The 19,936-nt window shown below is 43.8% G+C and overlaps 1 protein-coding gene across 4 annotated transcripts in view; it reads left to right on the top strand.

The window, feature by feature from the left end:
• The window catches only part of LOC139273026 (alpha-actinin-2-like), a 135,318-nt gene extending 125,499 nt beyond the window's left edge, over positions 1-9,819 (top strand). For 2 of the 4 annotated variants that reach the window (XM_070889293.1, XM_070889296.1), the window contains exons 17-21: positions 3,505-3,684; positions 4,478-4,624; positions 5,829-5,894; positions 6,661-6,819; positions 8,887-9,819. In XM_070889293.1, coding sequence (XP_070745394.1) covers positions 3,505-3,684; positions 4,478-4,624; positions 5,829-5,894; positions 6,661-6,819; positions 8,887-9,045 — 711 coding nt within the window. In that variant the 3' untranslated portion in view covers positions 9,046-9,819. Of the gene's footprint in view, positions 1-3,504; positions 3,685-4,477; positions 4,625-5,326; positions 5,405-5,828; positions 5,895-6,660; positions 6,820-8,886 lie in introns of all 4 variants that reach the window. The other 2 variants (XM_070889294.1, XM_070889295.1) reach the window with 2 other exon arrangements.
• The last annotated feature ends 10,117 nt before the right edge of the window (positions 9,820-19,936 follow it).

Raw genomic sequence — 19,936 nt, 5'->3', positions numbered from 1 at the left:
TGATGCAGGAGCTGGCGGAATCTTCGAAAGCCCTCACCTGCATCAATAGGCACAAAAGTCTGTTCATCTACAATAGATGCCCGCTTGGGGTTCGATCGGGTTCGATCTTTCAAAGGACCATGGAGAGCCTGCTAAAGTCGTTCCACGCACCGTGGTTTTCCAGGACGACATACTGGTTGCAGGTCGGGACACCATCGAACACTTGCAGAACCTGGAAGAGGTTCTAAGTCGGCTAGATCGCGTGGGACTCGGGTTGAAACGCTCGGTGTGTTTTCCTGGCGCCAGAGGTCAAGTTCTTAGGGAGAAGAATCGTGGCAGACGGCATCAGACCCACCGACGCCAAGACAGAGGCCATCAAAAACGCAGAACATGATGGAGCTGCGGTCGTTTCTGTGACTCACTATTTTGGTAATTTCCTAGCCGGGTTAAGCACCTTGCGAGAACCCTTTTATGTGCTGCTACGCAAGGGAGATGACTGGGTATGGGGAATTCACAAGAGGATACTTTTGAGAAAGCCAGAAATCTGTTATGTTCTAACAAACTGCTTGTTCTGTATAACCCATGTAAACGTTTAGTGTTAGCTTGCGATGCGTCTTCGTACGGGGTCGGGTGTGTGTTACAACAAGCAAACGAGTCGGGAACATTGCAACCGGTCGCCTATGCATCCAGGAGTTTGTCCAAGGCTGAAAGAGCCTACAGCATGATTGAAAAAGAAGCTTTGGCATGCATTTACGGGGTGAAAAAAATGCACCAGTATCTGTTTGGTCTCAAGTTTGAGTTCGAAACTGACCATAAGCCGCTCATATTGCTATTCTCAGAGAGCAAAGGGATTAATACCAATGACTCTACCCGCATCCAAAGATGGGCGCTCACGCTGTCTGCATATAACTATGTAATCCGCCACAGACAAGGCACAGAGAACTGCGCTGATGCTCTCAGTCGGCTACCATTGCCCACCACCGGGGTGGACATGGCGTAGCCTGCAGACTTGCTCTTGGTGATGGATGCATTTGAAAATGAAAAGTCACCTGTTACGGTCCGCCAGATCAGGACCTGGACCAGCCAGGATCCTTTACTGTCCCTTGTAAAAAACTGTGTCCTCCATGGGAGCTGGTCCAGCGTCCCAGCGGAGATGCATGAAGAGATCAAGCCGTTCCAGCGGCGCAAAGACGAACTGTCCATACAGACGGACTGTCTTTTGTGGGGTAATCGCGTGGTTTTGCCAAAGAAAAGCAGGGAAATGTTCATATGCGACCGACACAGTACCCACCCAGGCATAGTAATGATGAAAGCTATAGCCAGATCCCATGTGTGGTGGCCCGGCATCAACTCAGATTTGGAGTCATGCGTGCGCCAATGCAACACTTGCTCTCAACTGAGCAATGCACCCAGGGGGGCACTGCTAAGTTTGTGGTCATTGCCCTCCAAACCATGGTCCAGGATCCACGTTGACTTTGCGGGCCTGTCTCTGGGCAAAATGTTTTTGGTTGTTGTGGATGCTTATTCAAAATGGATTGAGTGTTTAATAATGTCTGTAAGCACGTCCACTGCCATCACCGAAAGCCTACGAACCATGTTCGCCACGCACGGCCTGCCTGATGTCCTTGTCAGCGACAATGGGTCATGCTTCACCTGTGCTGAATTCAAGGAATTCATGACCCACAATGGGATCAAGCATGTCACACCTGCTCCGTTCAATGGCCAGACAAAACGGGCAGTCCAAACCATCAAGCAAAGCTTGAAACGTGTGTTGGAAGGTTCCCTGCAGACCCACCTGTCTCGAGTTCTGCTCAGCTACCGCACCAGACCCCACTCGCTCACCGGGGTTCCCCCAGCCGAGCTGCTCATGAAAAGGGTGCTCAAAACAAGGCTCTCTCTTATCCACCCTGATCTCCATGATCACATCGACAGGCGGCATGAAGAGATCAAGCAGTTCCAGCGGCGCAAAGACGAACTGTCCATACAGGCAGACTGTCTTTTGTGGGGTAATCGCGTGGTTTTGCCTAAGAAAGGCAGGGAAATGTTCATTTGTGACCGACACAGTACCCACCCAGGCATAGTAATGATGATCGCGCAAACTTGTCACGCGATATTGAAGTCAGTGGCCCTGTATTTGTACTCAACTATGGACATGGTCCCAAATGGCTTGCTGGCACCGTCTTAGCCAAAGAAGGGAGTAGGGTGTTTCAGGTCAAACTTGCTATGGACTAACTTGCAGAAAGCGTTTGGACCAAACCAAACTGCGATTCACAGACAGCCACGAGCAACCTGAAGAGGACACCACCAGCTTCGACCCTCCAACATACACACAAGTGTCAACCGACATCACGGTCGACCACGAAGCTGAACTCACCATCCCCAGCAGCCCGGCAAGGCCAGCTGCCCAGCGACGGACGAACCAACTAACTCACCCACACCTGCATTTGCACCGAGATGATCAGCAAGGGAGCGAAAAGCCCCAGATCATCTCACCCTGTAAATAAGTGTACTATTGACTTTGGGAGGGAGTGGTGTTATGTATGCAACCCTAGGTAACCTGTATCATACCGCCACCAGAGGGCATACCTGTTGGAGTCCCAAGGGATCCCAGCATCCCTTGGGAGCACTGTATATAAGCAGGCCTCCCATGCTGTACCAACACTCGAGTTTGAATAAATAAGCTAAGGTCACACTTACTCATGTCTACAGTACTCAGCTACATTGTTTTATTATGAACATAACACACAGCCTCATAATAACCGAACTCTTGGGCCATGCGTTTAGCTGCACAATATACCTCTTCCTTACCACCTACATCCTTCTCTCCCTCCTGCCTGGCATCTACCCTTTTCCTTCTCCCTCTAAAGCACATCAAGACATCTTTGTGTGTGAGGAGCACTGTAGAAGTGTACGGTTGTTGTGGGACAGTCACAAGTTCACAAATGAGGGAGGGCAACTGAACCCATCCATCCAACTGACCTATCAATATAATTCAGCTTTTTCTCATTGCTGCCCCAAAGTGATTTGACATGTTAAGTGTTGAAACTACTATCACTCCCAGATCTAGTGGATAACTGAAAAATTTCTAAACTTTTTGTGAAGGAAAGCATTACAATGAGTCTAGCATGAGAACCAGTTGATAGGTGCACAAATGCCACTCAGTTCAGAATGGATTTCTTCATAAACATAGAGATCTCTGCTGTTCTTGCAATAATCAGGGTAGGGATTAAAATGAGGCATCCGAAAATTTTCAAACTGTTCATTGTGATATGTCATCTGAGTGTAGTTGGGGTTCTGCAATGATTTGCACCCATTTCATTATTTATTTAATCACCAAGATTGCTTTGAGCACCTTCCTAATGAACGTGGACTAGGCTTACAGCTTTAAATTCAATGGTAGCTCGTACTTCCGTTAGGATGCAAAGTAAAATATCTCAAAAAAGTTTAACAAAACCTCTTCTGGATAAGTCTCGTATTGGTCTTTGAAGGCTGAATATTATTGTAACTCTCAGAATTTAAATACAGGATATAGCTCAAAGCTCGATTGAAATGACTGGAAACCTGGAAGATCAAATGAACCAGCTGAAGCAGTGCGAGGAGATCATCATCAACTACAAACCCAACATTGACAAACTGGAAGGAGACCATCAACTTATTCAAGAAGCCCTCATCTTTGACAACAAGCACACCAATTATACCATGGAGGTACTGAATGGATGTCAGAGTGAAGGTTGTGCTACAGAAGAGTTTTTTTTTGGTGTGGATTTATTGTGAAGAAGTGAGCTATAAGCAATCCCCGTTACATCTGAAGTGCTTCAAAGGCCAGTCACTCCAGATTGCCTGTTGCATCTTCCAGCAGCCAGACAATATATTGACACTAGCAGAGGCCTGGACTCTGATCTCCAGCCTTCCCTCAACCAGAGTAGGCATGCAGTGCAAGGAGAATAGGGGACAATTTTTTTTAAAACACCTACGGAGGAGGGAGAAAATCTGAGATAGTCTCTTGACCCAATTGCACAAAAGTTCTTTAAAAAAATCATGTACATCAGTTTCTTTCTAAAGAAAAAAGTTTTAATGGGGAGTTAAAAAAAATATTTTGTATAATGCTTACTCAATCCTTGGACTTGTTTTTCTTTTTGGACAGTTTTAATTATTTTTGTGCTTCAGTGCAATCACCTATTAGAGAAAAATTAGCACCAGCACTGATTCAGCATCAAATCCCATGTTAGTGATGAGAATAAATTGCATGTTGGATCTTCCCACCCATCTAATAGAAATTATAAACAAGCGCCAGAACAATATGAATTCCACCCTCTCTATAACCTCATCCACGGGAGCCAAGCTATTGCATGTTGTAACAAAAGCCCGTTAAAGTAGTCTTGTAACCTGAAAAAGTGCTCCAAGGGATTTGAGTCTTGTATTCAGGTGAGGTGTATTTTCATCTCAGTATGTTGCTGTGGCAATTTTTAAAACTTTTTTTTGTTGCTAATTTTGGTAGCACATCCGTGTTGGCTGGGAGATGCTTCTTACTACAATTGCCAGGACTATCAACGAAATTGAGACCCAGATTCTAACCAGAGATGCTAAAGGGATCACCCAACAACAAATGAATGAATTCCGATCTTCATTCACCCACTTTGACAGGGTACAGTGTTCCTTTTATCGAGCATGACACTTTTTTAATATCAGTATGTTAAACATCTGTTGGAAGTAGACATTCACATTTTATGGTGACTCGTTGTCTCTTTTGCTCCCCCTGTGAAGCGCTGTTTTTCCAGGGTATCCCAAGGCTCTTCCACCAAAGTTACGGTGGACAAGCGGAAGATTACCATTGGAAATTCACCCAGCATGTGTTTAGTTATAACCTTGCTGACCAGTCTGATGTTTTCAGACAGACCGTGCATCTTGTTAGCCTTCTGAGTGCTGAGGCGCCCTCTTCAGATTCAAAATGAATTAACATAATTCATAATAGAAAACAAAATTGTGTACATTTCCCATGATGACTACTCTGTAGAGTAGAATTGGCGAAGTTCACTTGAACATACCAACTCCTAATTTGCATTATTACTTTTAAAATAGCATAATTATATAAACAAATTATGCTATTCAGTTCAGAAATTATCCCGCAGTTTCTGATGAGCATGCAAAAGCAACTACATCTCCAACTGACAAACGTGTTATATTCATGTTGTAATGTGCTAACTGAGTCCCGACGTTCTAATGAACATTAACTGAGTGAGTTGTAGTTTTGATCTTGCTTAATATGGTGTATGCTGTAATTAAGACTAAATACTGTATCATCATGTATGCATATTGCATGCCGCAACTAACTTCTGTGCGATACTAGGATAATTCTGGCAAACTGCAACCAAAGGAATTCAAAGCCTGCCTCATCAGCCTTGGACATGTTGGAAATGATAAACAGGTACTAACTGGACTGTGCTTTATTTTTCTTCTTTATACAAGTAAAACTGTGCTAAATTTCTCTCTTTTTTTTTTTCTTTTTCCTTTTTCAAATTTGTGATGTGGTCTATGTCAATGGTTGTTTCCCTCATTGCTTCATGTTCGTCCTATTGTTGTCTCTTTCCCGTTTGTCTGATTTATCTCTGTGTTAGTCGCTCTCTTCCCGCTCACAACAATGATGCTCCTTTCGGCTTGCATCCCACCTGCCTATTTGGAACTACTGAATCCTTGGGACTTTAAATGATCCTTTTGACTCTGGCCCCTCCTTGGTGTCCTACCTCATCACCCACGCACCGCGGGATCTGGGGGCCATCCGCTACTGATCTGCTTGCTGGAAATCCCTCAATCTTTCATCTGTTCCTTTTATTTGCTGATCTGCTCAATAGAAGAAGAATGGGGCGATGGAGCCAGATGATCTCAGAGCTTGTCTCATCTCCATGGGCTTTGATCTGGTATGCTAGATGCATGTTTAATATATCTTGAGGTTACAAATAATTCTTGGGATTACCATCCATCTTGAATTTATCACTATCTGAACTGGGGCATTCAATAGTATACAGGTGACCTTAGCCAAGATTGTAGTAAACCAACAATTGACCACCAGCACAGAATAAGGCCATTCGAACAATCATGCTTGTATTGGCTCTTTGAAATTAGTCCCACTCCCCTGCTTTTTCCCCATTGCCCTGCAATTTTTGCTTTTTAAGTAGAGATCCAATTCCCTTTTGAAAGTTACTCTTGCATCTGCTTCCTCCACCCTTTCAGGCAATGCATTCCAGATTATAACAACTTGTTGAATTTTTTTTTAAATCTTCTCATCTACGCCCTGCTTTTTCCCACATTTATTTTAAATCTGTATCCTCTGGTTACTGACTCTCCTGCTAGTGGATACAGTTTCTCCCTATCTACTCTATCAAAACCCCAGTTTCTGATATTGTGCATAAAGTAGGTATCCTACAATTAAGAGTTACCTGCTGTCACCAATAGTGGCATTGGTTACTGTAGGTCACTGATAATCAGAATAGTTTTTCATTCCCTTGATAAAATGATGTATCTGAAAGTTTGCAAATCATTCGTAAGTTAGAGCATTGCACACCTTAGTGAGAAGATTGGACAGCAAAAGCAATCAAGACTTTGTTGCGTTTCCTTTTGGTATCGGACCCTCATTTGTCTTCCTGTTTATTCTTTCACATTTCAAATCTGCAACTCATTCTATAGGGCGAGGCTGAGTTTGCTCGGACCATGAACCTAATTGATCCAAACAATACTGGCGTAGTGTCCCTCCAGTCCTTCATCGCCTTCATGACCCGAGAGACTGCTGACACAGATACAGCTGACCAGGTGGTGGCTTCCTTCAGAATCCTGGCTGGAGATAAAGTAAGTTCTGGGTTTGTTTGTTTTTTTGATTCGTTCATGGGATGTGGGCATTTCTGGCAAGACCAGCATTTATTGCCCATCCCTAATTGCCCTTGAGAAGGTGGTGGTGAGCCGCCGCCTTGAACCTCTGCAGTCCGTGTGGTGAAGGTACTCCCACAATGCTGTTGGGGAGGGAGTTCCAGGATTTTGACCCAGTGATGACAATGAAGGAATGGCGATATACTTCCAAATCAGGATGGTCTGTGATGTTGGAGGGGATCGTGGAGGTGATGGTGTTCCCATACACCTGCTACCCTTCTACTTGGTAGAGGTCACAGATTTGGAAGGTGCTGCCGAAGAAGCCTTGGCGCGTTGCTGCAGTGCATCTTGTAGATGGGTACACACTGCAGCCACTGTGAGCCGGTGGAGGAAGTGAATGTTGAAGCTGGAGGATGGGGTACCAATCAAGCGGACTGCTTTGTCCTGTTTGGTGTCGAGCTTCTTGAGTGTTGTTGGAGCTTCACTCATCCAGCCAAGTGGAGAGCCTGAGGAAAAGAGTGTTTGAAGACCAGGCCCTCAAAACTGTCACTAAGCTCATCGTCTACAGGGCGTAGTAATACCCACCCTCCTGTACGGCCCAGACGTGGACCATGTACAGTAGACAACTCAAGTCGCCGGAGAAATACCACCAACGATGTCTCCAAGATTCTGCAAATCCCCTGGGAGGACAGACGCACAAACATTAGCATCCTCATTCAGGCCAACATCCCCAGCATTGAAGCACTGACCACACTTGATCAGCTCCGCTGGGCAGGCCACATAGTTCGCATACCAGACACGAGACTCCCAAAGCAAGCGCTCTACTCGGAACTCCTTCATGGCAAACGAGCCAAAGGCGGGCAGAGGAAACGTTACAAAGACACCCTCAAAGCCTCCCTGATAAAGTGCGACATCCCCACTGACACCTGGGAGTCCCTGGCCATAGACCGCCCTAAGTGGAGGAAGTGCATTCGGGAGGGCGCTGAGCTCCTCGAATATTGTCGCCGAGAGCATGCAGAAATTAAGCGCAGGCAGCGGAAGGAGTGTGCAGCAAACCAGGCTCCCTGCCCACCCTTTCCCTCAACGACTATCTGTCCCACCTGTGACAGAGACTGTGGTTCTCGTATTGGACTGTACTGCCACCTAAGAACTCATGCTAAGAGTGGAAACAAGTCTTCCTTGATTCCGAGGGACTGCCTATGATTCCATCATACTCCTGACATGTGCCTTGTAGATAGTGGAAAGGCTTTGAGGAGTCAGGAGGTGAGTCAGTTGCCGCAGAATATCCATTCTTAAATAAGAAGTGGTACAATGGGTTATTCTCATTTGCATATTGTAAAGTGAGGTCCCATTAAAGTTTTCTGATTAACTAGCCTGTATAATGAATAGCTAGTTCTTGCAGCTGATTATCTGGTTATTGATCATATAGTTTAAATCTCCAGTTCTGGAATGTGGTCCCTCATTCTCTTCTTTCCCTTCCCCTCCCTCCCAGGAAAAAAAAATTAAATAAACATATCTTGCTTTAAGTGAAATTGGCCACATTTCAACTACTGTGTAAATTTGTAGCAAAGCTGTGGCTTTCTCAACATCTCTAATTTCTCAGGTTTACTTAGAAGGGCACAGCACCAACGGTCGTCAGCAGCAAAACTAATTTTCCAGCCATAATTCCTTTTGTCATCTTTGTAAACTGAGAATATTATCTTTGACTAATTTTCTTTTTAAAGTACAGTCTCCTCCATTGGTCTGACTCAGTAAGATTACTTCTTGGTGTAGAGAATGGCAGGGAACCATCTTCCAGGTCTCAATCAATGCTATGTTGCTGTGGGGAGGGAAGAAGGTGGAGCACATGTTTTTTTTTGGTCACATAGAAAAGGAAACATGTCTGTGGGTACCGACTTACAGCAACATTGGCAGAGCACGAGAGCAGGTTGTCTTGACCATATGTGGCGCTGAGGAGAAAATAAACGAGATTTCCAAGTTTAAAATGTTTTTAAAGGCATTTCTTTTTTCATGACTATGTCAAACAAAATCACACTTCTGTTTGTGCAGCCTTACATTCTTGCTGAGGAATTGCGCCGAGAGCTGCCCTCAGAACAGGCTGAATACTGCATTGCCAGCATGCCACCCTACGGAGCAAAAGGTGGTGTTCCAGGAGCCCTGGACTATGCCTCATTTTCAACTGCACTCTACGGTGAAAGTGACCTGTAACCAAGGATTCAGAAGCAGGGTCTTTTCTTTCTTTCCAAAGCCTGGCTATTTTAGTAATTAAAAGTATAGAACAATGAATAGCCTCGAATGCAATGTTAGAACTGAATCTCTAAAAATGATCTAGTGCTGTGTGTGGAATCAGCACAAGTGTGAGGGAAGCACCACAGCCTTGTATGAATTGTATTTTCAAAAAAAATCCATTAGGATTTGATAATAGTGACAGCAAAATCTGACACACAACCCATTTCGTTTTTAAAATCTGCACATTTACTATTGCTTGGTTTAAAATTGACTTGTATATGAATGTTCCGTCATTACTAACAGAATTGTTTGTGAGCCCAGTACACTAAATTACCTTTCCACTGGTGTTTCAAAATGAGCAGTTTGAAAATTCTATTACAGCATTAATAAGGAAAAGCTCAAGTATTCCTCAGTTAATGAAGGGATTTTGGCCCCAAGTTTCCACATGATTTGCTCCTGATTTTTAGGAGCAACTGGTGTAGAACGGAGTATCTTAGAAATCGGAATTCTCCACATTTAGTTTTCTGCAGTTTTAGTCAGGTAGAACAGTTTTACTTTGGAACAGAATTTTTTTTTCAAAAGTGGGTCACTGACACCTGATTTGAAAGTTTCCACAGTGAAAACGTACTCCAAACTAACTTAAAATGGAGCAAGTGAAGATTTTTGTACGCTTGAAAAAACCTTGTCTACACTTTAAAAAATCAGGCGCAGGTTACAAATTAGGCGTAGGGAACGAGGTGGGGGTGGGGGAGGAAGGGAAGTCATTAAATTCTGCAATCAATCCTTAGTTATACTTATACAAATATTATACAAATAAATTCAACCTGAATAAAAATTTATAAGCAAAGAAAAGATTAAATAAATCATGTTCCGACCTGTGTGAAAGTGCTTCAGGCAGGCCTTTCAGGCAGCGGTATGGCGTCAGTGTCTCGACGGCAGCGGCAGGCAGCAAGCAGCCTTCGAGCTGAGCTGCGGTGCTTGAGGCAGGCCTTCATTCCCCGCGAAGATGCAGCACCCGGACGGACTTGAGGCCATTCGGCCATGGGATTGCAGCGGCGTCAGTGGCTGGCTGGGAGCCGAAGAATGAACACAGACACACGCAGCTCATTAAGGTTCTTGAGGCCATTCGGCCACGCTTTAGGGGCGGCGTCAGTGGCTGGCCAGCAGCCAAAGATACAGCAGCAGCCTTCGAGCTGTGAGGGGGACTGAGGCCATTTGGACAGGGAGAGGCAGCCACATAGGTAGTTTTATATTTAAATTTGCAGAATGGGTGCTGCATTGTCAACACCACTTACAAAACAGTTTCATTGTGAAAAGTCTTACACTCTGAAGAACACTTAAACTTCAGGATCACTTTTTAGGTGCAAAATTAAATCAGAAACAAAAAAATGTGAGAGCATTTACACTATAAGATCAGCAGGTGATTTATTCAGCAGTGCTGCTAAAAGCACTCCCTCACACACAGAAATATCAAGAAAATTAAAATACAAGCCTTTGCAGGAGTCCAAGAAACAAATCTTCACTTTTTCTGCAGCACTTTTAAAAATGGCCGAGTGCCAATGTTTACTTCAGACTGCGCGTGCGCGAACGCTCCAACGCGCACGCGCAGGGTTGCCGGCACCAAGAAGCCTCATTTCAATTGTACCCGCCCCCTCCTACTTACAAAATCGGCGCGAGTGGTAGGCTCCACCCCCTGTGCACCGCGCCAAGCAGACATCGAGCTCCAAGGAGCTCGAGAATACCGCACTTTTTTTCTGGCGCCGTTTTCGGCGCGAAAAACAGGCGCCCAGCTCTGAGGTGCGCCTTTTTCGCCGCGTGTGGAAACTTGGGGCCATTGTCACCGGAACATTGGAATACGTAGAATCAGAAGATACCATTGTGGAGCACAAGAAATATCATACACTTCCCTATCTCTCTGACTCCCTCAATCCTTTTCTCTGGCAAATCTCTCTGGTACCCCCTTGAATCTGCCAAGAGTATTTGCCGGCACTAGATCATGTGTAGTCTATGCTGTATACTCACGACCCTCTGTATAAAGTAATTACATTTAAATAGTCTGTTCTCCCTCTCCCTTCTGAGCTTAAGTCCTTGCCCCTTTTTTGTAGTGTTTGTGATTGACACAAATCATATAGGGATTCAATTTATCTATAATTCTTTAAACTCTTGACTACCTTAATAACATATAAATTGATAGCTGTCACTGGAGTAGATTTTGATTTTGTGCAATTGTGTAAAACGGGTGATAGCGCATTGGCACCATACTTTACATCTCCTCTGATTTTTTTTTTCCATTGAGGTCAGTGGAAATAAAAATCAGGACAGATATAAAATGGGATGCTGACTCACTATCACCCGATTTTCACTATCGCACAAAGACAAGATCTGCCTCATTGATTCTTCCAATTGTGATAGTGTATTCCCAATCTTGTATTTTGTATGAATTTTCACATTAGATTTTACAGAATATGCAAACTAGCATTTTAAAAACATGTTCTTTAAAAAAAAATTGGACAAGTTACAGGTCTAAGCTTTTTGTAGTTCCAAGCAGTTTGTGAAAATTTTCATAGTTCGAGAAAAGCATCTCGCCTCGTCTGTCATTGGAATGAAACATTACAGAAAGGAAGAAGTAAGAGTAAAAAAAAGTTCAACTGAGTACATGCCTGGTACTTTTTCTTATTAAGGTACTTGTAAAATATAACAGTTGACATTTTTATCACTACTGATGTTTGAAATGTTATTAAAATTAATACTTGCTAAACTAGTTGATTCTGTTCTCTTGTTTCATAAGACCATTTATTGTTTGTGTACTCATTTAATATATACTACACCAGATGCTTTTCTGCAATCCAGACCAGTGAACAGCTATATTTGTGGAAACATTAACCAGTGTGTATGTGAATTCTGCCCCGGTAGATGAATGACATAACGTCAGCATCTGAACTGAAACACCAGGAATTTCCTCTTGAGCTGCTCCCAGTCTATCCGGTACCGCCATATCACAAGAAGCAAGGCGGAAATTCTGTTTACATGAGTAAATGGGGTTTCTGTCGTGTTTCCAGCAATGTTATGCAGCAGAGCAGAAGCAGCGACGAGGAAATTCCTGGCCAAAGTCACTCCTTTTCACAATGGGGAGAGAAGAAGAGAACGTAAAGAAACAGAAGAGGAGAGAGATAAATAGAGAGAGAGAGAGAGAGAGAGAGAGAGAAGCAGGATCATGAAGGTGAGAGAGAGAGATAAGTGAATGAACATATGCGCCAATCTACCTTCAGCATCACCATTGGGTGCTCCATAACCATACATTAAAAGTCTTGACTCTGCAGGAGCTTTCTGGTTATAACATTTTGTGTAATGTCACACTTTTCCCATCCTACCCTTCCTGTTACGCTGTTGATTAGCTCAAAGTAAAACAACAGAGAATCTAAATTGATGGGGTCTCCCGAGTTTCTCGCCTGTCTCGGAGGCCTCCCGCCATCAACCTGCCTCCCTTGAGAAAATTCCAGCCTTTCTGTCTGTCTCTTTCATCTCTCTTCCTTAATCCCATCTGTATTTCACAATCTTTATTTCACTTTCTTTACATGATTTAAATCTAATTTCCATTTCCTGCTTTATACTTCCTGGTTTGGACTCTGCATGCCTCAGTGAGAATTCTTATATCTGGTTGAAGAGCTTTGCTGTTACTTGTCTTGCTCATAGCTGCCGTAGTTCCCCTGTGGGTGCCGTACTAAAACAGATGGCAGATTAGCGGAAATTTCTGCTCACAAACCCATGGGCCAGAATCTGACCGATGCTGCAAGTTTCGAGGCGGGTCCGCTGTCAAAATAGCACTGATTGACAGCGGGTAGAAGTCCGCTCTGAACCTGCCTTCATGTCAGTTTTATCAAGTGCTGGCTCTGCCTGCGGTTTGCAGACGCGGTGGGTCAGGCAATTGAGATACTTAGGACGTTGTAAAATGCTGCTTCTTAACGATTTTTACGAGGTTCCCGGCGCTCGGGCATCACGTCAGTTAAGTGTGTCAGGTTCTCAATGACTCTCCATTACTGTGAATAGCTCACAGCTGCAAAAGTGATATAAAAGCTACCATTTCTGAGGAAGGACGTTCTTGCTATTGAGAGAGTGCAGCGAAGGTTCACCAGACTGATTCCCGGGATGGCTGGATTGACATATGAGGAGAGACTGGATCAACTGGGCCTTTATACACTGGAGTTTAGAAGGAGGGGATCTCATAGAAACGTATAAGATTCTTATGGGACGGGACAGGTTAGATGTGGGAAGAATGTTCTCGATGTTGGGGAAGTCCAGAACCAGGAGACACAGTCTTAGGATAAGGGGTAGGCCATTTAGGACTGAGATGAGGAGAAACTTCTTCTGTCAGAGAGTTCTTAACCTGTGGAATTCCCTGCCACAGAGTCATTGATGCCAGTTCATTGGATGTATTCAAGAGGGAGTTAGCTGTGGCCCTTTGGGCTAAAGGGATCAAGGGGTATGGAGAGAAAGCGAGAAAGGGGTACTGAGGTGAAGGATCAGCCGTGATCTTATTGAATGGTGGTGCAGGCTCAAAGGGCCGAATGGCCTACTCCTGCACCTATTTTCTATGTTTCTATTTCACAGCTATTCAATTTCCAATCTTAGAGGCTGGAAACTAAAAAGTTTGGAATACACTTTTCAGCTTTGTGGACGTTTGAAGTGTTTGCAATGAACTCTATCTAGTGTCACTGCCTAGGAGCAACCTCTCTCACCATTGACAGAAAGCTACTATCATCTCAACTTCAGCTGCCATCTATTTCATCAGCAACAGTGCCTTGAAAAAAGTCACATCTTGGTCTATAGATTACTATTTACAATCTATATTAATGACTTGGAAGAAGGGACTGAGTGTAACGTAGCCAAGTTTGCTGACAATAGATGGGAGGAAAAGCAATGTGTGAGAAGGACACACAAAATCTGCAAAAGGACAGACAGGCTAAGTGAGTGGGCAAAAATTTGGCAGATGGAGTATAATGTTGGAAAGTGTGAGGTCATGCTCTTTGATTTTTTCTGTCAAATTGCAAGTTATTATTTAAATGGAGAAAGATTGCAAAGTGCCGCAGTACAGCGGGACCTGGGGGTACTTGTGCCTGAAACATAAAAGGATAGTATGCAGGTACAGCAAATGATCAGGAAGGCCAATGGAATCTTGGCCTTTATTGCAAAGGGGATGGAATATAAAAGCAGGGAAGTCTTGCTACAGTTCTATAGGGTATTGGTTTGGAGCTAGTTCAGAGAAGATTCACTTGGTTGATTCCGGAGATGAGGGGTTTGACTTGAGGAAAGATTGAGTAGGTTGGGCCTTTACTCATTGGCATTCAGAAGAATGAGAGGTGATCTTATCGAAACGTATAGGATTATGAGGAGGCTTGACGGGGTGGATGCAGAGAGAATGTTTCTACTGTTGGGAGAGACTAGAACTAGAGGGTATAATCATAAAATAAGGGACCGCCCATTTAAAACAGAGATGAGGAGAAATTTCTTCTGAGGGTTGTGGATCTGTGGAATTCGCTGCCTCAGAGCTGTGGAAGCTGGGTCATTGAATAAATTTAAGACAGAGATGAGGAGAATAAGGGTGTTGTAGGGAGCGGGCAGAAAAGTGGACTTGTGTCCATGATCAGATCAGCCAAGATCGTATTAAATGGTGGAGCAGGCTCGAGGGGCCATAGGCCTACTCCTGCTTCTATTTTTTGTTCTTATTCTCACCATAATCAGCCCCAACACCAATATCACTAGGCACACCAGCATAACCAACAACATCAATCTTCTCCGCAATCACCTGATGCTGCACAGGACAGAGGCCATCAGTACCCGACCACATTACTGCCCTGGACGCCAGGGATGGCCTCACCAGGGCCAGATTTACTTCACTTGATGCTGTACACCCTGACTGTAACATGATGCGCCATTTTGGCACCACCCCATACCAACACTATAAAGCAACAAGCCATTCCTTTCACAGTCATCACCATTGCGGGGACTACTGTAATGTCTCATCATTCATTGCAACTCACTAAGCCGCTTACAAAGGTGCACACAGAAGGCAAAGTGTTGAAAATAAAGATTTCAATGTTTGACAGCACATTAACAGAAACGTTACGTGAACATTGGCGATAACATCCAAGTGGCTACCCTTGTACAGTATTAGTTGGTATGATTGGACAAGGATGAGGTTGAGTATGAAGGATGGCTAGTGAGGTGGGGATGTGATGATGCAGAACATAACAACTAGGAGCAGGAGTAGATCATTTGGCCCCTTGAGCCTGCTCTGCCATTTAATAAGATCATGGCTGATCTGATCCTGGACTCAGCTCCACTTCCCTGCCCGTTCCCCATCGCCCTTTATTCCCTTATCGCTCAAAAATCTGTCTATCTCCACCTTAAATATATTCAGTGACCCAGCCTCCACAGTTCTCTGGGGCAGAGAATTCCATAGATTTACAACGCTCAGAGAAGAAATTCTTCCTCATCTCAATTTTAAATGGGTGGCCCCTTATTCTGAGACTATATCCCCTAGTTTTAGTTTCCCCTTATATCCTCTCTGCATCCACCTTGTCGAGCCCCCTCATTGTCTTGTATGTTTCAATAAGATCACCTCTCATTCTTCTGAACTCCAATATCTATAGGCCCAACCTACTCAACCTATCTTCATAAGTCAACCCCCTTATCTCCGGAATCAACCTAGTGAACCTTCTCTGAACAGCCTCCAATGCAAATATATCCTTCCTTAAATACGGAGACCAAAACTGTACACGGTACAGGTTGAACCTCCTTTATCCGGCACCACCCCTCGCCCAGCACCTTTCCCAGCTGTGGGTGGCGCATGCGCAGACACTTCTCGGGGCCTGCCAGTATTTCTTGGGGCCCACTGGCCTCCACGCCGACCTCGGGCGACCACCTCCCCCCCTCATTTCGGCACAGGCCAGGTCCCGAGGGTGCCGGATAAGGGAGTTTCAACCTGTACTCTAGGTGTGGCTTCACCAATACCCTGTACAGTTGTAGCAGGATTTCTCTACTTTTATACTCTATCTCCCTTGCAATAAAGGCCAACATTCCATTTGCCTTCCTGATTATTTACTGTACCTGCATACTAACTTTTTGTATTTCATGCACAAGGACCCCCAGGTTCCTCTGTACTGAAGCACTTTGCAATTTTTCTCCATTTAAATTATAATTTCCTTTTCTATTTTTTCTGCTAAAGTGGATAACCTCACATTTTCCCATATTATACTCCATCGGCCAAATTTTTGCCCACTCACTTAGCCTGTCTATATCCCTTTGCAGATTTTTTGTGTCCTTACAATTTGCTTTCCCACCCATCTTTGTATCATCAGCAAACTTGGCTACATTACACTCGGTCACTTCATCCAAGTCATTAATATAAATTGTAAATAATTGAGGCCTGAGCACTGATCCTTGCGGTACCCCATTAGTTACTGTTTGACAAACGGAAAATAACCCATTTATTCCGACTCTCTGCTTTCTGTTAGTTAGCCAATCCTCTATCCATGCTAATATATTACCCCCAACCCCATGAACTTGTATCTTGTGCAGTAACCTTTTATGTGGCACCTTATCGAATGCCTTCTGGAAATCCAAATACACCACATCCACTGGTTCCCCCTTATCCAGCCGACTCGTTACATCCTCAAGGAACTCCAACAAATTTGTCAAACATGATTTCCCTTTTATTAAACCATGCTAACTCTGCTTGATTGAATTATGCTTTTCCAAATGCCCCACTACTGATTCCTTTAAGGCAACTGGCTGATGACGTGTCATCAAATGGCATCATCAGACCCGCTTCCTTTTAATTGGCCGGGAAACAAGCAGGGCGGGCATAACAGGCCCAATCAGGGGAAAATCACTGGGACAGAGGTGGATGAAGAAGCGAGTGAGGTGCCGCCTTGCAACTGTAGGCGCTAGTCGTCGCTCGGAAAAATCGCGGGTAAAGTCTGGGCAACTGTCAGCGAGAATAATGGCGAAAGAAAAATCCGGGGGATTATGATTAAACATAATATAGTTTTTCCCAGGGTTTTTGCAGCACTTATGTAGAATGGGTATCAAATAGAATGGATGAGCGGGAGAACGCCCAAGAAAATTCCCAGCCCAAGTAGCTATCTCTAACTAGGAGCATCTTGCTATGTATTCTAAACTTAATAGTAAAGGACACAATTTAGTAATCATTTAACTACTATCCCTACCGCTTATAGTGGGCGTGTTGGGTTAATGTGATTTTCCCACTCTACACGGTGGACCAACATTTTTTTTGGAAAAACTAAGATATCTCTACTTAGCAATTGCTTCTCCGAATTGTTAGCAGTTGCATTGAGAATCGCAGCAATAAAGTAAAAGTAATTTAATTAATTGCGAACAGCGGATTGAAACCGATTGAAGATCCGACTTTATCCACAAATCAGCAGAGCCTTTTAAATTAACAAGGTGTGAACAGCTATATGTACTTATTGAACTGCCCAAAATAGTTGGCACACTTAAAACATTATCAGTGGTGCCTTTGTAATTTCTCTTAAGATAATGAAAAATGGTTCGCACCATTTGCCCTATGTAGTCGGCTGCCTGTGATAAGCGTGGATGGTGTAAGTATTGGGGACTGTACTTAAATAAAGGCCATTCATTTATCAATCTATTTGAGTAAAGCCACTGATTTACAGTCTTCAAATTAACTGTCTATAACCAACAATCAAGGCTTATACACAGTAAATTGGTGCATTTTTGACTTTAAACCAATTTCATTCAGTTTTTGTTACCCCTCATTCCACGACTCCTCCCTCACCTACCCCTTGCTCCCTACTTCCAACACCTATTTCACTCGATTCTTTGTTCTCCCCTATCTCCATCCCATCGTGTCTACTGCAAATTCTCTTACCCATCACCAATTTTGGCACCTCCTCTTTCCACTCCCCTTGCCCTCTTGGCTCTTCTTCATCTCCTCAGATATCTCCATCCTCTAACCAATTCCCGTTCTCCTACATCCCCGACACCACTTTGACCACACTTGCATTGTGCCACTGCAGTCACTTACTCTGGTGGCCATTGATTCACCTTCCCCTCTCCAACTCCTCCGTAGCCTCTTAATATGCTCTACCTTTCCCAGCCTGTAACTTTGCTTCGTTTCTTTTCTTCTTCCCCGGGGCCTCTGACCTTGCTCCACCTTCCTCCTTTCCCACAGCCTCCAACTCTGTTCAACTTTCTCTCTTGCCCCCCCCCCTGGTTTCTAACAATGCTTGCTTCCTGTTCTGGCCCCTCTGGCTTCATTCACTGTTGCAGTTTTCTCTTGACCCTGATCCAAATATCTCTTGATGTCTCACCTCCCTTGCTCTAGATATAGCACTTGATTCCCTGTGTGCACTGCCATGGTAGATTGACTAGTATATAATAAAAGTGCATTTTGATCAATTATATAGGGCTTTGATGAGACTACACCTGGAGTACTTGTACAGTTTCGGTCTCCTTACCTAAGGAAGAATATACTTGACTGAGAGGGGGTGCAACAAAGGTTCACTAGATTGATTCCGAGGATAATTGATTACTGGGTGAAGAGGGTTATCCTATGAGGAGAGATTGACTAGAATGGGCTTTTATTCTCCACAGTTTAGAAGAATAAGAGATGATCTTCTTGAAACGTGAAGCATAAAATTACATAGTGATAACCTATTTATTGAATGGTCAAAAATGTGGCAAATGGATTTCAATGAGTACTTTCTAAATGGTGAAAAGCTCGAAACAGTGGCGGTCCAAAGAGACTTTGGGGGTCCATGTACTTAGAACATTAAAATGTCATGGACAGGTACAGAAAATAATCAAAAAGGTTAATAAAATGCTGGACTTTATATCTAGAATATAAGGGGGTATAAGTTATGCTACAGATATACAAAATCCTTGTTTGATCGTACCTAGAGTACCGTGTTCAGTTCTGGGCACCACAGCTAAGGAAGGATATAATTGGCCTTGGAGGGAGTACAGCGTAGATTTACCAGAATGATACCTGGACTCCAAGGATTAAATTACGAGGAGAGATTACACAAACTAGGGTTGTATTCCCTAGCAATTGGAAGGTTAAAAGGTGATCTGATCGAAGTTTTCAGGCTATTAAGGGGAACTGATGGGTTAGATGGGGTAAACTATTTCCGCTGTTTGGTGAATCTAGGACTAGGGAGCATCGTCCAAAAATGAGAGCCAAGCCTTTCAGGAGTGAGTTTAGGAAACGCAAAGAGTGGTAGTAGTTTGGAACACTCTTCCGCAAACGGCAGTTGATGCTCGGTCAATTTTAAATTTTAAATCCGAGATTGATAGACTTTTGTTAACCAAAGGTATTAAGAGTTATAGGGCAAAGGCAGGTTATGGAGTTAGGTCACAGATCAGCCATGATTTCATTGAATGACAGAACAGGCTCGAGTTCCTGACAGGATACATGCTGAGAGGTTGTTTCCCTGGCCTGAAGAGTCTCGAACTAGGGGTCATGGTCTCAAGACAAGGCAGTGGTCATTTAGGACTGAGATAAGGAGAAATTTCTTCACTCAGGGGTTGTGAATCTCTGGAATTGTCTACCCCAGAGAGCTGTGGATACTCAGTCGTTGAGTATATTCAAGACTGAGATTGATACATTTTTGGACACCAAGGGATATGAAGATAGGCCTGCTGGAATATTAAGAACTACAGCTGTGCTTACAATTCCCAGAATGCTGCCGCCTGAGCTGGTGCAGTGAGAAATCCCAGCATTTGTCAGTGTGGCTCATTGCAACAGATACCTTCTCTCAGGCTCTCGCAGCAATAATATGCTTCTTTTTATATATTTTTTTCTTCAAAACAAGCTAGTGTTTTACTT

Source organism: Pristiophorus japonicus, chromosome 9 (assembly GCF_044704955.1).
Source record: "Pristiophorus japonicus isolate sPriJap1 chromosome 9, sPriJap1.hap1, whole genome shotgun sequence".
In the NCBI taxonomy this organism is placed as follows: domain Eukaryota; kingdom Metazoa; phylum Chordata; class Chondrichthyes; family Pristiophoridae; genus Pristiophorus; species Pristiophorus japonicus.
This window is presented reverse-complemented; position numbering and strand designations above follow the sequence as displayed.